General features: G+C 43.2%; 1 protein-coding gene across 5 annotated transcripts in view; it reads right to left on the reverse strand.

Moving 5' to 3' along the window:
* nf1a (neurofibromin 1a) overlaps nucleotides 1–21,619 on the reverse strand; it is a 123,665-nt gene that overhangs the window by 82,452 nt on the left and 19,594 nt on the right. For 3 of the 5 annotated variants that reach the window (XM_041940005.1, XM_041940004.1, XM_041940002.1), the window contains 9 exons: nucleotides 21,166–21,303; nucleotides 20,704–20,817; nucleotides 16,228–16,307; nucleotides 14,862–14,985; nucleotides 14,335–14,581; nucleotides 12,916–12,989; nucleotides 12,460–12,543; nucleotides 4,743–5,132; nucleotides 4,066–4,205 (listed from right to left, as the gene is read on the reverse strand). In XM_041940005.1, the coding sequence (XP_041795939.1) occupies nucleotides 4,066–4,205; nucleotides 4,743–5,132; nucleotides 12,460–12,543; nucleotides 12,916–12,989; nucleotides 14,335–14,581; nucleotides 14,862–14,985; nucleotides 16,228–16,307; nucleotides 20,704–20,817; nucleotides 21,166–21,303 (1,391 nt within the window). Of the gene's footprint in view, nucleotides 1–4,065; nucleotides 4,206–4,742; nucleotides 5,133–6,263; nucleotides 6,599–12,459; nucleotides 12,544–12,915; nucleotides 12,990–14,334; nucleotides 14,582–14,861; nucleotides 14,986–16,227; nucleotides 16,308–20,703; nucleotides 20,818–21,165; nucleotides 21,304–21,619 lie in introns of those variants that run through there. The other 2 variants (XM_041940003.1, XM_041940007.1) reach the window with 2 other exon arrangements.

The raw sequence follows: 21,619 nt of genomic DNA on the forward strand, positions 1-21,619 counted from the left end.
AGCCCCCCTCTGCCCCCCACCCTCTGCAGCACACCCCAATCCCCCCTCACTCCTCCCTCTCCATCACATCAGACCAGGTGAGGAGAGAGCTGAGGCGACTAAAGCAGAGGAAATCTGCAGGACCAGACGGCCTCAGCCCCAGGCTGCTGAGGACCTGTGCGCACCAGCTCTGTGACTGCAACCTGAGCCTTAGCCTGGAGAAGGTCCCTGTCCTGTGGAAGACCTCCTGTTTGATCCCGGTTCCTAAAACAACACACGCCAAGCACACTACAGACCTGTCGCCCTAACCTCCCACCTCATGAAGACCATGGAGAGGCTCCTCCTCAGCCAACTCCGCTCCATGGTGAGCTCCATCCTGGGCCCGCTGCAGTTTGCCTACAGGCTGCAACGGGCGCTCATCCATCTGGGGACCACCGGCTGCGCTGTGAGGATTATGTTTTTTGACTTTTCCAGCGCTATCAACACCATCAGACCAGCACTGCTGAGGGGGGAGCTGGAGGACGCTGGAGTGGCTAGACATCTTGCTGGCTGGACCATCAACTACCACACTGACCGTCCACAGTACGTGCGAATGTGCAGCTGTGAGTCTGCAGCACAGGAGAACCACAGGGCACCGTCCTCCCACCTTTCCTCTTCACCATCTACACCTCGGTCCTCACCTACAACACAGACTGCTGCCATCTTCAGAAGTTCTCTGATGACTCCGCCATCATGGGCTGTGTGTCAGACATTGAAACAGCGGGTAGTTTCAAGTACCTGGGTGTTCACCTTAACAATGAACTGGACTGGTCCCAAAACACCAACGCCCTGTACAAGTGGGGCCAGAGTCGCCTCCACCTCCTGAGGAGACAGAGGTCCTTTGGAGTGTGCAGACCCCTGCTCAGGACTTTTTATGACTCTGTGGTAGCCTCTGCTATCCTCTATGCTCTTGTCTGCTGGGCCCCAGGCAGCACAGAGTGGGACAGAAAGAGACTGAACAAGCTGGTCAGGAGGGCCAGCTCTGTCCTGGGCTGCCCACTGGACTCTTTGGAGGAGGTGGGTGAGAGGAGGCTGTTGGCCAAGCTCACAGCCATCATGAACATCAGCTCTCACCCACTGCACCGGACTGTAGAGGAGCTGAGCAGCTCCTTCAGTGGCCGACTGAGACACCCTCAGTGCAGGAAGGAGCGCTACCGCAGGTCATTCATTCCCACTGCTGTAAGTCTGTACTGTATGTTTAGTTATTATGTGCAATAACGTCTGTTCTACTCGGATTACAAACATCCAAATCCACTACTGCTGGACAAAAGACAATTTAAATTTTTACAGTTGTAATGTATTGCTCTGTTTGTTCTTATTTGCACCTTTATTGTTGTTGTTTTGTTCTTATTGTGGCGCTACTGCAGGTCATTCATTCATTCCTCCGCTGTCAGACTGTACAACTCCAATGTGTAGCTATTATGTGCAATAACCTCCCTTATTGTTTTTATTTTGCACCTCCATTTGCTGTTTGTGTCAGAGACACAGGCTGCCTGTTAAATCTTAACATCAAGTTATCACCACAAATGATTATAAGAATGTTGGTCTTCACATCTTTTTTTTTTATGTGTCGAGCTCTGACATTGATAATATTTTCTCCATTGCTGACCCTGCCATGGCACTTGAAAACATTTCACAATCTTGTTATCTAATGTTATTGCTGACATCCATGCCCTTTATAAAAAAAAACAGAATTAACAGACAGAGTCCTTGATTCTCCCCACAACTCTCTAATGCCATCCACAACTGAGACAAAGCCTGTTCCAAGGCTAAATCCAATGAGCACCCCTGAGTGGTTAACCTTTAGGTAACAAAGAAACATCTGCACTAGCATGATTGGGAAGGCTATACCAAATTATTATCAGTCAGCTCTCTCTGCCTGTGATAGTTCTACTAAATTTGGAAACTTTATAGCATCTCTTCAGAGCTTATTGCTGTCACAACTCTCACCTCAAATCAAACAAATACATTGCCATATTAATGATAGATCAGCCATGGTCGAAGCTTTCAATCACCATTTCCTTTCCTCTGGTCTTTTACTTAATATGTCTGCAGATTCAACAATAGATAATTACTATATCTGTCCAGCTGAGGGAGTCCCCAGTACCTCAGCTTCTTATGACTATAAATTCAATCATTTTGGTAAGCAGCACAGAAGTTTACAAAGCTCCGCTTAGTTGAGTGTGAGTATGTTAATGCTCATGATGTAAGCAGGTGGTCTAACTACCATGTTTGAATGGGTGGTCGGCAGACTAGAAAAGCGCTATATAAATACATTCTATTTATCTTGCAGAGAGCATTAATCTCAAGACACTGAGTTAAGTCCTCTTACCATCAGAAAAGGGTTGCCACAGGCTCTATCTTCGTCCATTACTGTTTACATTATAGATAAATAACATAGTTCCATTGTCCTTTTTTTTTCTGATGGTGTTATTTTATATTCCCCAGTCTCCACCACAGCCCTGGCCCTGACTTGTATTCAGTTTGCAATTGATGTTTTCTAATCATCACTCCTTAATAAAATTAGTCTCAAATGCAGAAAAGACCAAGCACATGGTCTCCACCTTCACCAGTGCCTCTTACTATCCTGCCATGACAACTTGAAATGGCACTCAGATTACTCTTGTTGAGTTATACAAATACTAGAATTTGACTTGACAGCAGACTGTCTTTCAAGACTTATTTTAAATATTTTACTGAAAAGGGTAGGGGAGGGGGCAGGGGAGGTGGTCAGGTTGCTGTAGATGGTGTCAATTTTTGTTCGGAAAAGTGAAAGGAAAGAGTTGCACTTGTTAACTGTAAAGGAATTAGAGGCAGTGTCACAGGGTTTGAGCAGTTTGTTTCACTGTGGAAAAGAGAAATTTGTGGTTGTTGGAGCCAGAGTGTGGGTAGTAGGTGAATCAGGCTGTGATTAGATGCACTCTGGCATAGTCTTTCAAGATGGCACTAATGGGATTTCATTTGGTGGAGTTCAGGAGTATACCAGGGAGCTGACGGCGTGAATAAGCCTGTTTTAGTTTTAATTGGAGAAAGCTGATCGAGACAGGTGGAGAGTGTGTCATGATAATAGTTTGGAGGAATTATCAGGCAGCGTGGGGGGGGATGCGGACACTTTACTGGGAAGCGAGGTTAAGAAAGAAGATAATGGCAGTGACTATTTTAATGTCCTTGCTGTAAACTGCTGCCAACATCACCTCCCTACCCCTTAAGACGAGGTTTATCAATGTATGTGAAACCTTTGGTCTGGTCTAGTGAGAAATAGTCCAGGGGTTTTTGCCGGGCTTCAGAGAAGAAATCAAAGTTACTATCAGTAATGGTTAATTAATTCAGAATGAGGGTTTTATTGTTTAATGAATGAGTGTTGGACAACACCGGGACAGAAAGATCCTGGCAGGATAATAAGGTAGGTTTGTTGTGAGCAGCAGCCAAAAAGCACCAGTGTCTAACATCTTGATCATTTATTGCTTGACAAAAATTTGTCATCTGTTAATATATCTGATGGCCGTGATAAATGTTGCCTACCTCTCCTCTGCTTCTTTCCTGGTCAACGAACTGCCTTCCCAAGCAATATTCAAATGAGCTTATACACTTACATGGACTGACAGACTGTAATGCATTCAGAGATCAAATGATGAATCTTGAGGACAGAGGATTGTGGATAATGGCTGTTTTTTCTAACATCTAATGAGTCATGGATTAACATACTGTAGTGGCAGACTGGTTGGCCAGATGATGATATGACATATGATATGATATGATAGCTATTTTCCAGCAGAAAGGAGCAACAAACAGTAGTCTGGGATCTAGTAAAAGGTCCCACCAGTTACCTCTGGGTGTCATCAAAGTCACCACAACAGAAATCTTACGAATTTTAATGCTTTACTTTTATTATGATGCTTCTCACTATTTCCTATCAGTGTATTGCACATAGACTAAATGAAGACTGGACACAAGTTGTAGCACTGTCAGTGACATTAAGTCATTAAAACTCCAATCTGATAGGTAATGGGCCATATGACAAGCACAACCTGGGCAGGGAGTACTGACCTGACCAGATTGAGCATCATCGTTTCGATACTGGCCTGTCCCAGGTGTTCAGAGCTGCCCTCTGTGTGGTTATCTAACAGGTTCTTCATGATGGCGATGGTCTGCTCCACAAACTGGGTGTTAGTGTCATTAATAGGAACCTGGAAACAGGAGAATCACCACACATAACCTTTTTATTTTAGAAGCTTAGGTACTTATCAAAAAGGTCAGGAATTGATCACAGGATGTGCTGATATAAATCAGAGAAAACAACAAGTTTCATTCAACTAATACAAAAACTGACCTTGGAAAGAGTAAAAAATTATGCAGATGCTGAATAAGCAAGTCATAGACATGATAATACAGAGGGGCAACAGGCAGATTTGGTCCAAGAAGCCTCAAGATTCATAGTATTTCTTTTTTTGAAAACCTAATTCATACATAAATTACAACTTTTTAAAAAGCTTAAAGTATCAATAGAAATTTGGGATGGAGTTAATATTTGTCCATCAATAATGTTTTAAATGAACTGACACTCATCTATGTCTTACCAATCCAGAACAGAATCAGGTTTATTGGACTGTGTTCACAAACAAGGAATTCGACTGCAGTTTTAAGTTGCACTCAATGCACTCACAAAAAACTGCAGGTTTAAAGAATTGTTACATTATCACTAGAACTTCCTTAGTGCTACTCACCGGTCCCTGTGTGTCAAAGAACTTGCCGATGCTGTTCCTAAGCTTGTTGAAAAGCATGGGGTAGAGGGCAGGGCTGAGCTCCAGGCCTAGCAGGTCTTTCACATTGGTGCGAACATGGAGACCAACTCTGTCATGGCCACACACCAGGAGGGCTAGCAGCCGGTCCAAGAAGCGGCTGACAGGTGTCTCACTGGAGGCCGATGAGGAGCAGGAGGAGACTGAGGGCACAGGGCTGGACACATCAGAGGGGCCCATGGAGATCATGGAGTGTTTGCGTTCACTCATGGGGCCCATAGGTGGGCTGTAGGTGGCTGGGCCGGGGGTGCTGCGCTGTTGGAGACATACACCGCCCAGAGCACACAGGAAGCCTGTCATGTTGATCCATTCCTGCTGTTGGGGTGGGGGGACACCAGGAGCACACCAGAGAGACCATATCTGTGAATGTAATTTTTTGAATTTTCTAGCTAGTGACAATTCCAGCAATTAGTTTCTCTGCAGCACTTTTCAGCACAAACAGAAAAGTGAATAAGCTGTGTATGTGAGTACCTAACAACCAATCACTGATCCTCATTATTTGAATAGGAAAGCCCTACTCTGTTTTTGTTCTCAGTGACTTAACTTACCTACTTAATTACTTTATTATTCCACAGAAGTTCACAAGAATTAGTTTATATGTGTGTCTGAATGTTCTCTATTCAAGATACTTTAGACAGTCTGTGCAACAGCCTACATTCAAAGTTTGATAAATTACAGGCAGATTTAGACTCCTGTCAATGCTCAAACCCTCCAGAAATGAGTGTAGCCTAAATGGTACCAACATGCATTTTCTACAAAACATGAAATGACTTTTGAACCATTTGTGGTAGAGATGAGCTTTGAATTGTGTCAGAACCATGACATTCTCAGCTATTCAAGGCTTTCTATAGTGCCTTTACAACAATCAGGGCCAACTTAAGGTGCATGCAATCACTTGATGTGGGTACAGAAGCTTGCTGGCTCATTGGAGGGGAAATTTCCACTCAGTTCCCTCAAGGCATAAGACATGGCAAAATGCATGGAAAAGATTTGCCACGCTTTCTGTGTCCAGCTATATCAAAGTAACTCCCCCACAGCTAGCCTGGACAGAGTCGGTGAATCAGACTCTGATCCAGAGATACGGGACTTCAGGCAAGACAACAAAAAAAAAGCATGAGGACATTAAAGGAGAATTCACCAGGAGAGGTTACAAAACGCAGAGGAGGGATTAGCTGAAGTGCTAAAAATAGAGGAGCATCTCCAGTCGAACTTAACAGATAAAGAAGAGCGCTAAAGGAGGGAAAACTTGAGGATATTAAGAGTGCCCAAAGGAGTTGAAGGCGACCCCAGGTCAGTGTTTTCTGAGAACCTTGGCGTCCGTGACACGAAGTATCTGCAGATAGAGAGAGCCCATCGAGCATAAGCACCACAGCCTCTGGCAAGCGCCAAGCCCAGATCGATTTTCGTCAGATTGCTCAGTTTTAGAATGATGAAAGAACAGCTAGAACTTGCATGGCAAAAGAAATGCTTCATGTGGAAAAACTGCAAAATCCTCCTAGACCACGACTACACACCAGGAATCCTAGCCAGATGGAGGAAACACAGGCACCAGGGGTCCCGAAGGAAAGAAACATACGGTTCCAGTCCCTGTATCTAGCTCGGCTGAGAGTTTACTTTGAAGATGGAACGAGAACCTGTGACACCGTGGAGGAGGCAAGTTGGAGCCGGCGGACTGGGGACTGCCGATATAAGCGATCGCTTCTGAAGAGGATTCGGCAATGGTCATGGCAGCCAGGGCAGGTGGGCAAGGTGCACGGCTCGGGTCAGGCTACAAGGAAAAGCTGAAAGTATTCAGACGTGAACAAAGAGAAAACACAGGCTAATTTAAAAATAAAGACCACTGTCTAAAATTTTTTTTCATGGCTGTTATCATGGAAGAGTGGCCTCTAATCCAGTTAGAAATACAGGTTATAGGGAATGGGACAAAATGACCTCGAGATACATCAGGCAGGGACAGAAACCGAGGATCAGGTATAGAACACCTGAAAAAGGGGAGGGCTAGCACTCCCATGCTTGAAGAGCTACTATCAAGCTGCTCAAATAAAAACATTGCTGAATATATACACTGCTCAAAAAAAAAATAAAGGGAACACACACAATGTGACTCCAAGTCAATCACACTTCTGTGAAATCAAACTGTCCACTAACGAAACAACACTGATTGACAATCAATTTCACATCCTGTTGTGCAAATGGAATAGACAACAGGTAGAAATTATAGGTAATTAGCAAGACACCCCCAATAAAGGAGTGGTTCTGCAGGTGGTGACCACAGACCACTTCTCAGTTCCTATGCCTTCTGGCTGATGTTTTGGTCACTTTTGAATGCTGGTGGTGCTTTCAGTCTAGTGGTAGCATGAGACGGAGTCTACAACCCACACAAGTGGCTCAGGTAGTGCAACTCATCCAAGATGCAATTCAATGCAAGCTGTGGCAAGAAGGATTGCTGTGTCTGTCAGCGTCGTAGTGTCCAGAGCATAGAGGCGCTACCAGGAGACAGGCCAATACATCAGGAGATGTGGAGGAGGTCGTAGGAGGGCAACAACCCAGTAGCAGGACCGCTACCTCCGCCAGGAACAGGAGGAGCACTGCCAGAGCCCTGCAAAATGACCTCCAGCAGGCCACAAATGTGCTTGTGTCTGCTCAAACGGTCAGAAACAGACTCCATGAGGGTGGTATGAGGGCCCGACATCCACAGGTGGGGGTGGTGCTTACAGCCCAACACCGTGCAGGACGTTTGGCATTTGCCAGAGAACACCAAGATTGGCAAATTCTCCACTGGCGCCCTGTGCTCTTCACAGATGAAAGCAGGTTCACACTGAGCACATGACATGACAGACGTGACAGAGTCTGGAGAACGTTCTTGGAGAACGTTCTGCTGCCTGCAACATCCTCCGGCATGACCAGTTTGGCAGTGGGTCAGTAATGGTGTGGGGTGGCATTTCTTTGGGGCGCCACACAGCCCTCCATGTGCTCGCCAGAGGTAGCCTGACTGCCATTAGGTACCAAGATGAGATCCTCAGACCCCTTGTGCTGGAGCGGTTGGCCCTGGGTTCCTCCTAATGCAAGACAATGCTTGACCTCATGTGGCTGGAGTGTGCCAGCAGTTCCTGCAAGACAAAGGCATTGATGCTATGGACTGGCCTTCCCGTTCCCCAGACCTGAATCCAATTAAGCACATCTGGGACATCATGTCTCACTCCATCCACCAACGCCACGTTGCACCACAGACTGTCCAGGAGTTGGCGGATGGTTTAGTCCAGGTCTGGGAGGAGATCCCTCAGGAGACCATCCGCCACCTCATCAGGAGCATGCCCAGGTGTTGTAGGGAGGTTATACAGGCACGTGGAGGCCACACACACTACTGAGCCTCATTTTGACTTGTTTGAAGGACATTACATCAAAGTTGGATCAGCCTGTAGTGTGCTTTTCCACTTTAATTTTGAGTGTGACTTCAAATCCAGACCTCCATGGATGAATAAATTTAATTTCCTTTGATAATTTTTGTGTGATTGTGTGGTCAGCACATTCAACTACATAAAGAACAAAGTATTTAATAAGAATATTTCATTCATTCAGATCTATGATGTGTTATTTTAAAATCGAAACCAGTACAACAGACAGGGTTCCTCTACCAGCTATAATAGGGGATGACAATTTGAGAAAACATATTAGAAAAGGGGCAAATCCATGGTTGGATGTATCAATGAAGCTTCGTTTGAATTAATCATGAAAAATGACCTCAGAATACGAAGCAAATTATTAAGATAGATCGGGTACGAATCTGAATTCACACCAAATAGAACAGATAAGAATTTTAGAAATTGGGAAAGGGGACAATACTTTTTCATACTTAAAATGGATAGGTTCATGATAAATGAAAATGAGTAACATTGCAACGATTGATCTGTCACTCCATAGTCCAATTTCTATGTCTCGATTTCTAGAAAGGGAAGGAAAATACTAAGGAAACTGAATTCAAATATACTCAAGATTAAAACATAACGGAGAGATTAAAAGCAAACATTAAAATCAGAGGGTGAAATTAACAATGTATATAACAGGAAACCTAGAAAAAAGTTTATTTTTCTGAAACAAAAGAACTAGGAAGTAGTTCAGTGAAGTATTTGTCGTACAAGTTATGCAAACAACAGGTGGAAAACACCACTTATAAGAAAAACTGTCAGAAGTATAATTCTCGGAGGAGTCTCATATCGACACTTTAAATTCTTTAGAATTACCCATACTCACAAGCATACCAAATGAAAATATATCAAAACCGGTTTCTGATGAAGAATCGAATTTGGCCATCTCTGAATTAAAGGATGGAAAATCCCAGGGCTCAGATGGTTTTACAACAGAGTAGTCCCTTAAACCACAATTATCTCCATGACTGCTCAACAGATTTTACCTGGATCTAACAGAAAGGAGAAATTCCACACTCTTGGTGCCAATTTTCTCAGTTATTCCAAAGGAGGACAAAAAGACAAGCAAGAATGTGGTAACTATCACCATCAGTGTTCTCAATTTGGATTACAAAGTATTTGATTATACTATTTCAGTTTCCGACCCTGACCTCATCCATGTAGATAGAACTGGATTAATGCACCAAACCAAAACAAACTCAGGACAATATAAAAAGGACCTGAAATTGACAAAACTAAATCAATGGTTATGGTATTGGTATTGGTATTTGGCTTTCAATGTGAATTTATTGGACTGACTTGACCTTACATGATAAGCCTACAGCCCACATAAAGATAACAGGAATCTTTCATTTTTTTTGCTTTGGAGAGGGGAACAAAGTAGGGCTGCCTGATTTCCCCTCTCCAATTTGCTGTATTTACTCCTCAGCCCTGAGGCCAATTAGGTGGTGAGTTATGATATCAGAGGCATAAGGGTTGAAGGGATACAATAAGACTTTGTTGATGTGATGTTGGGGAAATTCACTTTTTGCAAAAGTATATTAAAAAGGAGATGTAGAAAACAGAACAAGCAGAACAAATTCACAAAGAAGATAAAACAAACAACAATAGATGAAAAATATACAATGCAAAATCAACAATAGAAGGCTATGTACATTATATACAAAGTGTCCTTTCCTTGGGTTATTCACAGTAAAAAAATAAATAAAATAAAATAAATCTCTCTCTCTATATACGGTACGTACACACACACACACACACACACACACACACACACACACACACACACACACACACACACACACACACACACACACACACACACACACACACACACACACACACACACACAGCGGTTGGAATGAAGGACCCGCAGCAGTCTGTTGCTGAAGGAGCTGCTTTAGAACCCCATCATCTCGTGCAGGGGGTGAGAGGGGTTGTCAATGATTGATGTCAGCTTGGCTAAAATCCTCCTCTCACCTACCTCCTCAATGGTGTCCAGAGGGCAGCCTAGGACAGAGCCAGCTCTCCCACAGCCGCAGCAGACCACTAAGTAAAAGACTGCAGATGCAACCACAGTGTCCTGCACACTCAGAAGGACCTCAGTGGGGTAGTATCAAATATGTAGTACCGGCCTTGCCCCGTCTCCCACCGTAGTCACATTGAAGCCAAGAGCTACATACGCTTTTTCATATTTCCTCGGCTTAACTTTCTAATGACTTTCGTTTGTCTCACTATCTCTGTCTCTCTCTGCCTTTCTTTTCATCCCTGTTAAATATTTCTACACAGTGTCTCTTGAGGGTTTGTTCATTGCACTTCATATCTCCCACTCTGTGCTGTGTGTGCGCATGTCAGTGCAAAAAAAAAAAAAAAAACATACACAATAGAGCTTATACTCCCTGTGCACACTGTGACAATGAGAGCACCACTGCCGCCTACTGCACTGGATGTGCAATTACACATATTCCAGTACGTTGAAAAAAAAAAGCATGTCCCACAGGGTCACACATGCCCCATTATTAATTCATAATAATGAGTTTGGGTTTTTAGACAGAGAATGTCACATATTATACGTTTAACTAGAATTTGACAATCAAATTATTGTAATATGCTGCAACTGAACTGGTATGCTTTTTTTTTTACTACCTCACTGCTTTACTGACATAAGATATACAAACACCATCCCACAAATTTGCTGACCTCATAGCTGCAGGACCTCCTGTTCTGTGTCTACCTCTCTCTCTGTATATATTTTGTGTGGCATTGATATGTCATACAACATCTCCACATCTCCTTTTTATTATTCATGAATCTTACAGTACTACATTAACAATATCATTCTCTGTGTGCATGCATGCATCCACTGCTTCTGTCCCTCCCTGCCCAGCCTCTGGTTTCCCAGGCCCTCTCATTGGATACTGTTCTTTTCTTGTCTCAGACTGGATTCCAAGGTACTCTTATTACAAGCACATCCAGTTTGTGGCTACAAGAAAATCCAACAGGCTTGAAAACTGTGGTGGTATCTGAAACAGCTCCGAATGAAGTCAAGACATGTCTTGAAGAAACACGGGCACGGATTTCGTGCCAACTCAGAGGCTTTACTCTCAGATCAAAAAGAAATTGTCTGAGACGGGTAAATTGTGGATAAAGTTTAACCTAAATCACACCACTGCTGTATGAGATAGGACAATTCATCCAGTGTTTTAAGTGGGCTGGTACACACCGGTACGGAGTACGAGCACTTCTCAATTTTAGCCTCTAGCGTAACGGGACTTTTTACAGTGTACCGGGACTTCACATAAGCCCAAAGTACCCTCTCTTAATGTATTTCTCTCTTGGGCTTTGTGATACTCATAATCCTATGGCTATACTACATTACCCAGTGTGCTCTGGTAGTTGCCACACGCCTCCCCCTCGTGAGGCGTTCCCCTGTGAGGAGGGCTCGCAATTCGAGTGTGCCAGAAAAAGGAAGTGAAGAAGAGATCTCTTGGATGTTGAATGCAAACATAACACAAAAGAAGAAGAAGACGAATGCAAACATAAGCGCAAGTTGAAACCAGTTGAACCCACAAAAGGGCCAAAAGAGAACCCGGACTGGTAATGGACCCAGTGAAGATGACACAGGACAACAACGTTAATCTTGCAAGTGACGAGCAGCCAGCTAGCAGTAATGCTAGACAGACGTGGTTACTGATTCACCTGTTGCCAGCGATGTCACCAATAACTCCAGAGAACAAGAATGGCCAGACTGCTGGTCAAACAACCAAATAGGGTATTTTTGCTCACAGAATGAGTGGCTTATAAGTAAGGACAAAAGGCTTGGGTGCAAGGTATGTAGTCAAGTTAACTCCCTTGCTACCCAAACACATCAGGGACTGAGGTTGTCACAAGAGTGAAGAAGATGTTTAATCTCTGCATTTGGAGCTGACAAATTAAAACTACAAACTACATGAGGGCCACCCCCTTTAAGACCTTCCTTGGGGCAATATCCAAGTGAAAAAACAGAATTTATCTGCTAAGTTGAATACTCAATAAAAACAAAGTTCTTTTTAAAAATCATGTCCTAGTATTTAAATACATCACTTAATGATCTGTTGTTACCCAATGCCTAATTTACCAACAGGCAACAGTTGAATAAGGGGAGCACTGAATTCATCATGACTCCATCATTCAAAAAGGTACATTGAGGAGACAGACCCCTTCTCCTGCCTGCTTACCTGCCCATCATCTGCCTTGTTTTTGGGGGAGATGAGAATCTGTTTGGTGGCCTGGTCCCATTTAGCATATGTGTCCTCCCAAGCCTGAAAATGTAACCAACAAAAAATAAAAAGTAAAATTAACAACAGTGCACAAGCAGCGGTCTGAGAAATCTGAGTAATGAAAAATGTAACCGGAAATCATATAAATGGAAGTACATGGTTTTGATATATACTGTTTGGTTCACATTCTATTGGTTGGTAAATAAAAATGTGACTGCAAATATGCCTTTTTACAGAACAAACATTTGAGTTTTGAAACTAAACTTTGTATTTGAAATCGTTTTAACTAAGTATTTATTGCTTTCTTCATTTTGTTTTCACAATTAAAAAGGTGAATTTTGACACCTTGCTGTGATCACTGACAGTGAGTCATTCACTGAAAACAGTAAAACCCACTGCAATTTCAACTGTTACCTCAATGTTTCCTGGTGTAGGGTGTTCTATCCTCCTCAGCAAAGCCATCACCCTCTTCTGCAAGGTGGAACGGCCTGAGGAAACAAGAACCAAACTGTTTATGGAAACTGACAGTCTAAGTCCTCAAGTTGGCAAAGCCTGCAGAATTTGTGAGTTCCACTGGGAGCCATTTAGACCTCTAGCCATACGTTTTACTTCCATAATATCCACTGTATCAGGAAATCTCCATAATCTGGTGTTTTGGAGCAAGGTAGGTGGTTAGATTAGCACTAGTGGTTTGAGATTTTGTAGTAAGCATTCCTTGTCCAGTGATTCAACCTGTTTCCCACAGTTAATGCCTCAATTGTGTGAGAACAGCAAATCATCATGATCCCTAATGTTCTAAACTTGTTGAAGTTTTCAGGAAGTTGAAGCCATCTCTCTTCTGCCATTTGAAACTGCATTATTGCAATTCAGAACTACTGAACTCTCCAATTTGTGTTGCTATACCACTGGTTCACTGCCTCTGTCATCTAACAAGAGAAAAGATGAGACCTTTTTAGTAATTATAGGTTAATGTCCTTCCAACAACTGCCGACAAGGCCATTCCCAGGTCAAACTTCTTTCAGTATCTGCATCTTTGAAGTTTTGTCTGAATAAATAACTCAGTAAGTAAGTAAGTCCAACAACAACAACAACAATAATAATAATAATTATCCATCTTTGGCATCCCTGCAGAACAGCTTGAACATTGACCCACCCACCCAAGGCTGTAGTAGCCATTCTATGTGAGGCAATTCATGTTGCAAATCTCCTTCCTTAGATCACATCAAACTGCAATGGGATGAGGAACGGAGCTCACAAATATCAAGAATGTTAGGGCTGTAAACAGTTAGTTTGATACTTCACAGGCTCCATCAGACAAGGAAGATGTTTTGGTCTTGTCTTTGGCTGGAGTTTTAAATACCCTCTCGAATGTATGTTGCACAGTTAATGACCCTAAGCCTCTGAAGCAAACCAAGCTGAGACTGCGGTCTTTTCTACAGTTCTTGCTCATCCTCAGCTCAACTCAGGCTCACCACTCAAAGCTCGAATTGAATGTATATAAGATCGGGCAACAAATTTTCAAGGCTGGAAAATGTCTCCAAAGACTGAAGTATTATATTATAGTATTACATAGTTCTTTTCTCTCCTCTATACTATACAAAAAATATTCTTAATGGAAGTGAACATAGGCTTTATTAATGTTTTTATGTTTGATGAAAAAAATCTGTGAGGATGTATAATTTATTTGTATCATGAAAATACATAAACTCATTGAATGATAAACCCATATGTCAGAAGGGGAGTGGCAATGCTGAACATTCAGCTAAATTGTAGTATTCAAGGTGAGAAACTTTATCCACTAAGGTTTAAGAGGGTGGGACTAGCAGTACTGACCTGTTCCCATCATGTTGCTGACAGAGGCCAGCTCATTGAAGGTGGCATAGTTGGGCAGGATGGTCTGGACTGGCACCTCGTCAGCGGCACTGCGGATGTCGGCCTCCTCACAGAGGTGGCGGAAACATGACATGGCCACCAGAACCGCCTCGGTGTCCGGACTCCACAGGAACATGTAGAGACACACCTCCAGCTTTGTTTGTGCCTGTCGGCAGATGGGAATACCACCACCCATAGTGGCACACTCCTGGAATGATTGAGGAACAAAAATACAGTTTACACACTGTTTTTCTCACAGACAGTGTGCCATACCAAATCTTAAACCTTTCAAGCCACCAAAACTCTGCCTGTCAGACTGGAAAACAGACTCCAAGATGAATCCACTTCTCAGTATGCACGTGGCTTGTACCAGTGTAATTTTCACTGCCCTGTGCCAAATGGCCCTTGTCTGTCATTACCTCTAACTGCTGACTTTCTTGGTAACTAACAATGCAGCTTGTTGAAACAGTTAAGGAACAGGACTGCACCTTGTTCTTGAGCAGGAACTTGTTCCTGCAGATGAGGATCTCCCTCAGCCATTTGAGAACTTCTGTCCCATTAACCATTTGCTGGCCAATCAGTTTGCGGCAGATAAGGAAGAGCACCTGTGAACTGAAGAAAGAAACAAATTTCAACTCCCTGTAAAGTTTAGAACATTAGGAGTCATGAAGATTTGCTGTTGCTGATTAGGAATGCTTACTATAAATCTCAAACCACTAGTGCTAATCTGAACTCTTTTTTTTAATGATTTCAAATGTTCAAATGACCAATGCTGATTGGCCATAACAAACAAATCATGCTCATCTGTAAGGTGGTGATGTAAAATAACAAGCACAAACCTAATGTGGTTGAAGACACTCTATATTGTACTATACTGCTACTGAGAAATATTTATCAGCCACTCAAATTATACCTGTCCTGCTGGACAACAACGATCAGTGAAGCCTGTCCAACATTGTTAGTGCACTTTAAGTGATACATCTCACACCAAGTTTATAAGATAAGATTACAAAAAAAAAAAAAAAAAACCTTTATTTATCCCCAGCTGGAGGAAATTTGGATATTACAGCAGCATGTAATAGCAGTTGGAAAGAAAAATAGCAAGAGAGATGTATGCATATATAAGCGACTATATAAAAGAAAAACAATATGTAGAAAAATATATAAAAAATATGCATTGCCGCAATAACTGTGGAAGAAAATGTATGCTTCCTTCAGCTCATTTTAATAATAATAATAAATAGTGTTAATACTATTGCACAGTAAAAGAAAATATACAAAACAGTAAAAAAAATTATACTGCAAAAAATGTAAAGGAAATATGTAATAATGCTCAACATGTGAAGGATATGAGCATATGTTGGCATAAATGACAAAAAAAGTGATGCTGGAGTTGAATAATCTGACAGCTGATGGAATGAAGGACCTGCGGTAACGTTCCTTCTTACACACTGGAGTGTCTTCAGTCTGTGACTGAAGGAGCTGCTCAGGGCCCCCACTGTGTCATATATTTTTTTTTAAAAACCCACATGCCTAAAAGCCTATCTGCAACAATTTACAATCAGCTACATTGACTCACTCAACCATCACAGACCACACAATACAGCACAGTACAGAGGGAGAGATCAAATCCAATTAGGTTTCTGGCTTCAATCCCAAAATATTTTCTTTTAAACACATATTGTATCTGTCAAATTTAAGGTAATCAAAACAAAATATATAAAAATGCGAAGAGATCTGAAGATGCTGCAAAGCTACCATGTCTCGGCTGAGTCAGAGCAAACAACTGTGGTTCCATGGGTATGGCTGTGGATTTGAGCCATTTCTTAATGGAAAGATAAGATTGTTGAGTACCTTATATCCCAGAACGTCTCTATAGGAGAATCAGGATTCCACAGCTCTATGGTCTCTGGCTGGTGCAGTACCAACAGTGCCTAGAAACAGACATGACAGAGGAAAGGGAATGAGAGAAGAAGTAGAGAAAGAACCAGAAAGAGGCAATACAAGCAATTCTTTGTGCTTAGTGGAGGTTTCACAGAAAATAATAAATGAATGCAAAAGAAATGCAAAAAGTTAAGACAAAAGAAAAACAACAAAAACGAAATGTCTTAAATTGTGTTTCACAGACTTCATCTACGTACCAAATACATATATTAAGTATGCAGTTATTTACCTTAACTGCAGAGAGAATATATAATAGAGACACCTTTTATTCTGATTTTTGTCTGTTTTCTTTTTTAAAAGTAAGCATCACATTTCAGTCAGAAGCTTCACTGTTTTCTGATCTGCTTCTGTTTTAATTTGCTGTTTGCTGTGAATACACTTGCTCCATATTTACTTGTAGTCTTGATAGAGTCATGATAATGTTCATTTTCACAGCTCTAACTGCATCAGTACAATGACAGTCATTCCCACCACTCTGCTGAGAACACTTTGTACTTAACACAGAAGATGCTTTTGTTTTTAAAATATTTCCACAATCACTACTGTGCTCAATGAAACTAAGCAGTGAATGCAAAACTTCCAGCACAGATGTTTCACATTAAAATCATTCCAGCAGTTTAAAGGGCACAATTATGATGGGCTTTTTAATTGAAACACCTGCAGGAAGCAGGTTTCTCAACCTCTGCTGCTTTTCTCCAATTTAATTCAAGGTTCCAAGATGGTGGCGCGTGCAGACGCAGCGGCTCGTAGCTACCGTGTTTACGTTTTTGTTTGTTTGTTTTTACTCGTTTCCACTTTTACTACTCTTCTGGAAGCTCTGACACAGTACAGCAGGTCTGAACTGTGGAACTTTGGAGTACAGTTCGGACTTCACACACCCCCTAAATTGGACTTTATTCCACCGGAGCTGCTACGGACCCCAGAGCCCACCACCATCCCCCCACTGCTGCCAAGGAGACGGAGGAGGCACCGTAAACAAAAGCGTGGCAAGAGAGCCAGCGTGCGTGCTAGGCTACAAGCTAACCCTCAAAGACCGGCTCTCCCCAGTCTCTTCCTCACCAACGCCCTGTCTCTCACCAACAAAATCGACGAGGTCCGTCTAAGGATAGTCTCTCGCCGGACGGACAGCTGTGTTACCGTTGTCACAGAGACCTGGCTGGACGACAACATCCCGGACGCAACGGTGGAGCTAGCAGGGCGCTCTCTGTTCCGGGCGGACAGGACTGCAGCTTCAGGTAAGAGCAGAGGCGGAGGCTTGGCGCTGTATGTACACAATGCCTGGTGTACAGCCACACGCATAGTCAGCACGTTCTGCTCTCCTGATTTGGAATACCTGGCGGTGAAATGCCGACTGTTCAAGCTGGTTAGGGAACTCTCGTCCATTGTTATTGTGGCCACTTACATCCCACCGCGGGCTAATGCTAAGTTAACATTAGAGGAGCTGTACTGCCTAATCAGCGGGCAGATGAACAACAACCCGGAGGCGGCTGTGATTGTGGCAGAAGACTTTAATCACGTTGAACTAAAGGCGGTGTTTCCCAAATTTCACAAGTACATAAAGTTTCCTACCAGAGACAGTAACATTTTGGTTTACTGCAACATCCCTGCTGCTTACAAGGCTGTAGCAGCTCCACACCTGGGCATGTCAGACCACATCTCAGTTAAACTTATTCCTGCCTACAAGCCTCTGGCCTGCAGAACAAAGCTGACCACCAGGATAATACAGATATGGACTGAGGAGGCCTCCTCTGCACTTCAGGACTGCTTTGAGCTGACAGACTGGACTGTGTTCAGAGAAGAGGCAGACCTTGAGGAGTACACATCGTCTGTATTGTTCTATGTTCAGTTCTGCACTGATGCTGTCCTCCCAGTCAAGACCATCACAGTGTTTCCCAACCAGAAACCATGGCTGGACAGCACAGTGCGGTCCCTGCTGAAAGCCCGGGATACTGCCTACAGAGCGGGTGACAGGCTGGCTTATAGCAGGGCTCGAGCAGAGCTGAAGAAAGGAATGAAGCAGACCAAGCTACGGTACAAAAACAAAATTGAAGATCACTTCAAGAACAACAACCCCCAGAACATGTTGAGAGGCATCAGAACCATGACGGACTACAAGCCTAACACTCTGCTCGCCAGCCACGACCCCACCCTGCCTGACACCTTAAACAGCTTCTTTGCCCGCTTCGACACATCATGCAGCAGAGAAGCTACACACCTACACCGGCTGGAGGAGCAGCACCAGCCCCTCGTCCTGCAGCAGCACCAGGTGACATCCACCCTGAGGAGGATCAATACCCGCAGAGCTGCAGGACCGGATAAGGTGTCAGGCAAGAGGACATGCGCTGACCAGCTAGCAGGAGTGTTCCTGGACATCTTCAATCTGTCCCTGCAGCTGTCTACGGTTCCTGAGTGCCTCAAGTCCTCCACCATCATTCCGGTACCGAAGAAGACATCCGTCACCTGCCTGAATGATTACCAGCCTGTTGCTCTGACCCCGGTAATCATGAAGTGCTTTGAGCGGATTATTCTCAGGTACATCAAAGGCTTCATCCCCTCGGACCTAGACAGCCTTCAGTTCGCCTACAGAGGGAATCGGTCCACAGAGGATGCTGTCTCCATCACCCTGCACACAGCCCTGACCCACCTGCAGCAGCCCAACACCTACGTCAGGATGCTATTTGTAGACTTTAGCTCAGCTTTCAACACTGTCATCCCAGACAAGCTGGCGCTGAAGCTACACGCAGTGGGTCTGCCTGCGTCTCTGTGCCACTGGATCAGAGACTTTCTCACCAACAGGCCTCAGGTGGTGAGAATAGGGAACACTACATCACCCCCACTGGTCCTCAGCACGGGCACGCCACAGGGTTGTGTGCTCAGCCCAGCCCTCTTCACCATGTTTACTCAAGACTGTGCTGCCATCCACCCCACCAACACAGTCGTGAAGTTTGCGGACGACAATACAGTAGTGGGTCTCATCTCAGATAACAACGAGACCCACTACAGAGAGGAGACACGCCAGCTCACCCAGTGGTGTTCAGCCAACAACCTGGTGCTGAACACAGGGAAGACCAAGGAGGTCATTGTGGATTTCAGGAGGTCCAGGAAGACGGATCAGGCCCCCCTCCTCATGGACGGAGAAGTGGTGGAGCGTGTGGACAACATTATGTTCCTGGGCCTCCACATCACATCTGATCTTTCCTGGTCCATGAACACCTCCCGCCTGGTGAAGAAGGCACAACAAAGGCTCTTCTTCCTCAGGAAACTGAAACGGGCTGGACTCTCCTCTTGTTGCTCGTCAACTTCTACAAGTATCCTCTGCCTTAGTGTGACAGTGTGGTATGGCAGCTGCACGGCACAGGAGAGGAAACAACTGGCACAGGTGGTTAAAACTGCACAGGGCATCGTGGGCTGCCCCCTTCCTGACTTAGACTCTATATATGAAGGCCAGGTCAGGAAGAGGGCAAGATCCATCGCCACGGACCCCAGCCATTTGGGCCACAGACTGTTTGTACCGCTTCCATCAGGAATGCGGTACAGGAACATCCGCACCACCACCAACAGACTGAGGGACAGCTTCTTCCCCAGAGGTTTCAGAGCTATCACCCCCAGCAGCCCCCCACTGCAGTGAGAGACTGTGAGAACTGTGAACCACTGCACACCGCACTTTACACCTACACCTCTACCTCCACCTGCACCTTCTGTGTACTTAACATTTAAGTACACACACACTTAACTAATTATATACATTTTAGTATATTGGCACATTTCATTTCATTGGTATATTTTATTGTTTACTGTTTATTTTCATTTTAGTATATTTCAGCTGCTGTCGGTACATTCCACTGTGTATATTTTATTCTGCTTGTGTATTTTATTCTGTTGGCACATTTCACTGATATATCTTATTCTGTTGGCACATTTCACTGGCATATTTTGTTTATTGTTTAGTATATTTCATTGCCTTAGTATATTTTCATTCTGGTATATTTTTAATTGCATTTACGAATATTTTTATTGCATGTTGCTTTATTTTATTGTAGTTATCTTAATTTTATTCTTTCTAATCTTTCTTATTATCTTGTTTCTTACATGGGGGTTGCAATGAAAATTTCATTGACATGTCATGTTCAATGACAATAAAGAATCTTGAATCTTACTAGTCTTTTTCTTATCTGTCTTTTAAGAGTCAACTGACTAAAACATTTTTCAGAAACTACCTATCTGGAGTTCCTCTTTGAATTGAATAGTACAAATATGTTCTTAATGCTGTTAATGTTTACTGAAAATCTGATTTGTGAGAAAAAAAAGTTTGTACCCACGTCCCCTGCCATAAAAATCAGAAGCATTAGTTGTAAATTTAGTAAAACTGTGGGTTTGGTGTCTGACCTCCATGGCTTCTTGCGACAGCTGGTTGGTGTTGGTTAGAGGCACTAGCTGCACCAGGCCAGTGATGAGCTCTGCTGTGCTGCTCTGCATCTCTGGAGCTTGCTTCACTGGGTTCTGACAGACAACAATACACACACAGAACAAAAATAATTAGAAGCAAGTTTGAGCTCAGAAAGTTGATAAAAATAAAAAGTGTCACAAAATACCATTATAAATGACACCTGGCCTATCAATAGCATTCTCCAGGTGTAAGGGAACATGCTAGTTTGGTACAGGCCCTAGCAAAAATTTCATTATCATAATTTTTCCCAGTAAAAATGAAATGCAAAATTATCAGTCCCACTAAAATCATGACTCACCGCAATTGCAATATCTGTCAAAATATCAAACCACAATGGGATCATTCAGCCCAATATGAATGCAAGAAAACAAGACATGGCATGAATGTTGTGGCAGACTCACATGCAACATGAGTTTGGGATCAGCGTGGATAAGTTTGACCAGAGCAAGAAGGAGGCACTTGTAACTTCGAGTGTCAAGTTCTGTGGCTTTCTCTTTGAATTTAAGGCTGGTGGTCATCTTCCCTTTGAATGTAAGACTCTGTGGGAACAGAAAACATGGGGAACTCCAATTAGATTCAGTCATACTGCTTTCAACTTGCATTGAAGAAAACTGTGACCTGGAGTGGATTGTTGCGGATTATACACTATGAATGGATGCAGGCAAACTAAATTCTAAGTAAAACGTGATTATATAAAAATTTGTTCCCATTTGATTTAGGTGCTGACTAGAGGATGAAAAAATGTTCCACTGATATATATTCTACATTTTTCAACACTGAATGTATCTACTACAAGCATTGTGTAGACTGATATATCTTATTCCTGTGAGCCATATAGCTCCATTGTTGTCTTTT

The sequence above is a fragment of the Chelmon rostratus genome, chromosome 7 (genome assembly GCF_017976325.1).
Source record: "Chelmon rostratus isolate fCheRos1 chromosome 7, fCheRos1.pri, whole genome shotgun sequence".
NCBI lineage: Eukaryota > Metazoa > Chordata > Actinopteri > Chaetodontiformes > Chaetodontidae > Chelmon > Chelmon rostratus.